This window comes from Sinocyclocheilus anshuiensis, unplaced genomic scaffold, assembly GCF_001515605.1.
Source record: "Sinocyclocheilus anshuiensis isolate Anshui unplaced genomic scaffold, SAMN03320099.WGS_v1.1 scaffold1895, whole genome shotgun sequence".
Lineage (NCBI taxonomy): Eukaryota > Metazoa > Chordata > Actinopteri > Cypriniformes > Cyprinidae > Sinocyclocheilus > Sinocyclocheilus anshuiensis.
Window position 1 is genome coordinate 498,299 of NW_015549974.1, and position 6,369 is coordinate 504,667.

Consider the following 6,369-nt stretch of genomic DNA (forward strand, 5'->3'; position numbering starts at 1 on the left):
TTAGCAAATGGCTGCAATATAACAAAGAGTGAAAAATTTAAGGGGGTCTGAATACTTTCCGTACCCACTGTATATAATGAATTGTTTTGAAATCACTTGTACCCTACCTGATCGAAAAAATCGAAAAACTCTGCCTGTATCAATTTGAGTCTTATGAAAGATTTAAATCCCTGCCGCCAAGATGCTCCTCTGTCGGTCACGGATTATGGAAAGTGAAACTTAAATCTATAGGGGTGGTTGGATTTATTCACGCACGTTAAAATATTTATTTAAAACTTCTTTCTTTTCAGATTCTTATTTAGAGCATTATCTTAATAGGCTGTATATTAACTTATTGGTTAAAAAAACGGTAGTTCTATGTGAAATCAGACATTTGAGCACCCCCATATAGCCAAAATGGCATGCTCATAACACCTCTGCGAATATTCGACTGTGAGATTGATAGTCCAATCAGGCTCCTCCTATCGAAGCATCGAATCTTGACTATTCGGGGTCACCCCTAAATAAAGTCATAGTGTGACATATAAATTCATATTGTGGGATATAAAGCAACAATTTTGAGAAGAAATGCTACAATTATGAGATAAAAAGTCATGTTAAAGCCACAATTGTGAGAAACTGTTCAAAAGATTGGGGACTGATATAGCTGCTCACTGTAACAATATTAAAATAATTTTGAAATTTGTTTTTCGTTTGTAATGTTTTCTAGAGCCTGTGGTTCAGAGGGTGCAAGAAGGGGGCGTGGCCAATTTCACCATTCTGCGAGCTGGGCCTGCTAACTTTATCACAACAGTGAAGTATCGTTTTGAGTATGGTGACACATCACCGGGAGACTTCACTCCACTGAGTAAAGACTCAATGTTGGTCTTTGATTTTGGAGAGTGGATGAAGAACATATCGGTTGCGGTGGTAGATGACGACATACCAGAGACAGATGAACCATTCCACATAGTTCTCTTCAACACCACAGGTTTGTCACATCCTCAGCTTTCAATTAACCATATATTCAGTGCATTTTATGTTGCAAAGTTTTGGTCCCTTTCAACATGCATTGACTTTTGCTTTGTGCTGCATTATTTTTGGGTGACTTCTTTTGCCAACCCTTCAAATCCCCAACTTTTAATTGTCTATGTTGCCCAATTAGCTTCATTAAATTCCCACTCCGTGAGACAAATACTGCTCTTCAGCTCTGCTCTGTAGAGGCAATAAATCCACCCCATTAAACATTTGTTTTGATTCGCACAGAGCTCTGTTGATTGGCCTCGACTCTCAAAAGCCCTCTCTAATCCTTGTATTGTGGAACATGCACACATTCATGAAAAGGGCTGGGTGACTGTAGAAAGTTAATTACAGAACTGTCCTGCAGATCACAAAGAAAAAAACAACCTAGAGTTTTCTGTCTGGAAGCTTTACCACTTGCCCTGAGGGATTGTTTTCAGATACATGGGTGTTATTACGATGTGAAACTGAGCTTTTGAGAGCATAATATGATTGCCGTGGTTAGCTTGTACCAATTACAACAGTGTTTCATGTAGAATGATGTTTAGCATAACAGTTACAATGTGTGAATGTTAAACAAATGTGCTGCCACAGATTTGAAAGCACAAGCATTTGCTAATGAGAAATTTGAAAAGGATTCTGCACAAAATGTTTGTTTTCTTCATTATAAATCTTTCTGGATTTATGCATGATTGAATTTTTATCATGATAATTTAGTTGTATGCTTATTTGTGCTAGATTGCAACATTTTTATGACATGTCTAATGTAATTCTGTAATGAAATATATATATATATATATTATATAATTAAAAAAAAAAAAAAGCTCGGTACCAATGAATATTCCAATAATCAATAATTGTTTGCAATTGTTTTCTGTATACACTACCTTTCAAAAGTTTATTTTTTCAATAAACAAATACTTTCTATTCATCATAGAAAAAAATGTGTCACAGCTTCCACAAAATATTAAGCAGCACAACTGTTTTCAACACGGATAGTAGTAAGAAATGTTTGTTGAGCAGCACATCAGAATTATAGATTGATTTCTAAATGATCATGTGACTCTGAAGACTGGAGTAATGGCTGCTGAAAATTCAGCTTTGATATTACAGAAATAAATAGCATTTTAAAATAGAAAACATTTGAAATAGAAGTAACATTTCACTTGTATATATTGAAGTAATATGTATATTTTGATTATATTAAATTAATGCAGCCATAGTAAGCATAAGATACTTCTTTAAAAAAAAAAAACGTGAGAGACTATGAGAGTGATGCTGTACTTATATGTTTGTAAATGGGCCTTGTCAGGTGATGCAGTGGTATATGGTCGAGATGCTGCTACAGTGGTGATTGAGGCTAATGACGATGCTAATGGGATATTCTCTCTGGATTCAACTCAGAAACCAGTGGAGGAGGGAAGAACCAATAACTTTTAGTGAGTCTCCAATTCTCTAATCTCTAATATACAGTTGAACCAGATGTAAATCTCATAGCACAGATTGATTTTGATTCAGATAAAACAACACTGTCTTTTAGCATTTTAAAAGAAGTATTTATGTTCTACTCTCCGTGAAATAATGTTTCCTTTTGTGTCTCCAGTGTTCTTCGAGACAGAGGACACTTTGGAAATGTCACAATATACTGGCAGCTGTTTTCCAACGACACCCCCCTTGAACCTCACCAAGAATTTCTGAACACATCTGGTTCTATAGTATTTCATACAGGGGAGAAGACAAAACCTATTGTTCTTGAAGCCATCTCAGACAAGCTCCCAGAGTTCAATGAGTTTTATGAACTCAGACTTACGAACGTCTCAGGTAAAGTCAATATCAGCAGTCAATGTTTTAGTTGTATTGTTTATTATTTTAAAGGCCACATGAGTTTTTTTTCTGGAAAAAATTTGATACATGCACTACACAAATTGTTGTCCAATCAAATGCCCCACCCCATTATATCACCTGTAATCAACTAAATATCAAACTGTTTTTCAATACATAACATAACTAAAAACCTATCAGTTATTTAAAAAAAAAAATGGGATGATCCCTTTGAAAAGTCCTGCACAATGTTCCTGTGACTTGTTCCATGAGGTCTTTAAGTTTTATAGTTATTTTATACAGTATGTGCAAATATATTACATCTACTACATTTCAAATGTTGTCTTTAGGTGGCTATCCTGGTGAAGGAGGAAAGTTGGCAGAGAAAGACCTCAATGCATCTGTTCTCATTCCCTTCAATGACGACCCATTTGGAGTTTTCTCTATTGCCCCTGAGAGTCTGGAGCGTGAGGTAGCAGAGGACGTATTGTCAGTCAACGATATGTTTGATGTCACATCCTTCACCATACTTCGTCAGCAAGGAACCTTTGGAGATGTGCGTGTGGCCTGGGAAATCCTGTCAGGAGCTTTCCCACATGGTCTCAAGCCCATGGAAGACCTGATATTGATGGCTTCCTTTCCTCAGGCTGTAGACCTCCGACCACATGCCAGGAGACGCCATGCAGGCACCGATGCATTCTTCTTCTCTGGACTTCCAGGAGCTTATGGATCCATCAGTGCAGAAACCCATCTGCAGGTTCCACAGAACCTGGCTAACTTTACCCTGTCAGTCTGGCTGATGCCCAGGCCTAATACAGATGGATTTATTGTCTCTAAAGGCAATGGGAATGGAACTATCTATTATGGAGTTCAGGTCCAGATTAATGAATCCCACGTTGCTGTTATGCTTCATTACACAACCATAGGATCTAACAGCACACAGGTGGCGCGAGCTACTGCAACTAAATTTGTAGAGGATAATACATGGGTTCATGTGGTCATCGCTGTGGAAGATGGAATTGAGTTTTATCTGGATGGGAGCCCAATCCCTGGGGGGATAAAGAGTCTAAAAGGAGAAGCCATTGTAAATGGTGAGTAAAGCTTGTATTTTTTTAAACAATGTAAATGTGGACTGCTTTAAAAAAAAAAAAAAAAGTAATTTGTACCAAATATGTATATGTCCCGATATGTATATGTGACAGTTCAAGGGGAAAAGTTCCAAAGAACCTAAGCCATATTTAGGGATTGAGATGTTTGACTCTGATTTTTATTCTATTTTTAGTGTATTTGAGTGTATATAAAATACATTTATAGTAATAATTTATATATTTTTATATATTTCATAATTTTAATGATATAAAAATAGCATGAATGTGTAAATTCATTAATTAATATCATATATTTATAATGTATAATGTATAAATTAATAGAATTTACACAAGTATAAAGCATACATTATAATTGTTATAATTAATATAACTATTATATTTATATTTATTATTATTATTATTATTATTATTATTACAAATTATAATTCTATATATAAACGGCAGTGTCTCTTATGCTCATCAAGGCTGTATTTATTTGATCAAAAATATAATATAAAATATAACTTATTTCTGTGACGCAGCGCTGAATTTTCATCAGCCATTACTCCAGTCTTCAGTGTCACACGATCCTTCAGAAATCATTCTGATATCCTGATTTATTACCAGTGTTGAAACTGTTGTGCTGCTTAATATTTTTTGGGAAATCGTGATACTTTTTTCTTTGAATAAAAAGTGAAAATGAATAAAACACACAAATTCTATTTTGAATAAACACAGTTCTTTTTATCTTTTTATTTATCAAAGTATCCTGAAAAAAGTATCACAGGTCCCAAAAAGCATTAAGCAGCACAACTGTTTCCGACACCGATTATAAATCAGCATATTAGAATGATTTCTGAAAAATCATGTGACACTGAAGACTGGACCAATGATGCTGAGAATTCAGCTTTGCTTTACTGGAATAAATTATATTTTAAAGTATATCAAAATAGAAAGCTGTTATTTTAAATTGCAAAAATATTTCACAAAATTAGTTTTTTTTTTCTGTATTGATGAGCATAGGAAACTTCTTTAAAAAACATTTAAAAAATCTTACTGATCCTAAAGTTTTGAATGGCAGTGTATTGACTCAAATAAATGAATAAATAGCTAATTTGTTTTTTATAAAATGTATATAAAGTAGATAATATACCTGTGTCTGAATATATCCTACTGATGCCACCCTCATTTTACGTCTTTATTAAAATCATTCTCATCATTTCACATTATTTGCATCAAAGGCTTTTTTGAATTTATTTTAGCACCCCATATTTTAGCCTTTTAACAACTGCACTACAAATTAGGAAACCACCACTGCTATAATTCTTCATTTGGAGTTCCGCTTAAAAACAAATTCCTCATGCTTGTGTTGGTCAAGCAATGAGATGTGGTTCCTCACCTATTCTTGTGGCCCATACCTAGTCTAGTGAGAGCCCTATGCCATTGTTTAGCTTTTCACAGGAAGATATGCTTGACCGAACACTGAGCCGCTGGACATTGTTAGCAGCACATAAAGGCAGCTGGCGTTCTCTCTCTCTCGCTCTCTCTCTCTCTCTCTCTCTCTCTCTCTCTCTCGCTCTCTCTCTCGCTCTCTCGCTCTGGAAACAATAGAGCCCCTACTAAGACATTGCTGACATCTTTTATACCATCTTCAGTGAAGTGAATGTACACATAAACTGTGTGGATATCTGAGATTGTCTCTGATTGTTAGCGTTACTGGTGATTACGGCCTTTGTTAAATGTTCTTGTTTCGGCTCCATGAAGCGTATTTCCTCAATTTGTACAGTTGTGTGCCTTTGAATGCTTTAAGCTGGTATAACCAACGAGGATGCACTCTTCCAATTTCCTTATTCCAATTTCACCGCTGTCACATTTCTCTTTTTCTCCTCATGAGTTATCATGGCCCACTAGGAAGGCTATGTCTATGGTGATTGGAAGGGATATGATACATACACAGATATGTGCTGCATTATAGATTATGCACATTTATGATGCAGCTTGATTTATTTTGGTTCATAAATCCTTAGTGAGGTTTATTGCTCATTCTAACCCTTAAGTATTAAACTTTGGCAGATACCTCATCCTACACCAGTTATGTTAGAGACATAAGTGATCCCTCAAATTGCAGGTCTTATTGAGGTGTGCTTGTTTTCTAAATAATAGAGGAAAAGTGAGACTGACCTTTGGCCAGTAAGCAGCCATCTAGTAAAATACTCTAGCATTGCATAGAAGCACCCTAAAACCCCTCAGAAGAACACCTTAGCTACCTCATATTAACAATGTGGCAACCACCTAAAAGCCTTTAGCATGGTTCACTACAGACACTATTTAGGGTCCTAATACAATGTGATGCAATAAACCCAAACATTTTTGAGATTTCAGGAGATATGCATCTCTTTTAATTTTATTACACATTGGTATAAGTAAGATTATTCTTTATTTTGCTCAAAAAAAAAAAAAG

At 35.3% G+C, this 6,369-nt stretch overlaps 1 protein-coding gene across 1 annotated transcript in view; it reads left to right on the plus strand.

Moving 5' to 3' along the window:
- The window catches only part of LOC107660972 (G-protein coupled receptor 98-like), a 135,506-nt gene that overhangs the window by 42,456 nt on the left and 86,681 nt on the right, over positions 1-6,369 (plus strand). Inside the window, exons 17-20 of the mRNA XM_016450410.1 lie at positions 710-970; positions 2,312-2,438; positions 2,603-2,820; positions 3,171-3,911. Of these exons, the coding sequence (XP_016305896.1) occupies positions 710-970; positions 2,312-2,438; positions 2,603-2,820; positions 3,171-3,911 (1,347 nt within the window). The remainder of the gene's footprint in view (positions 1-709; positions 971-2,311; positions 2,439-2,602; positions 2,821-3,170; positions 3,912-6,369) is intronic.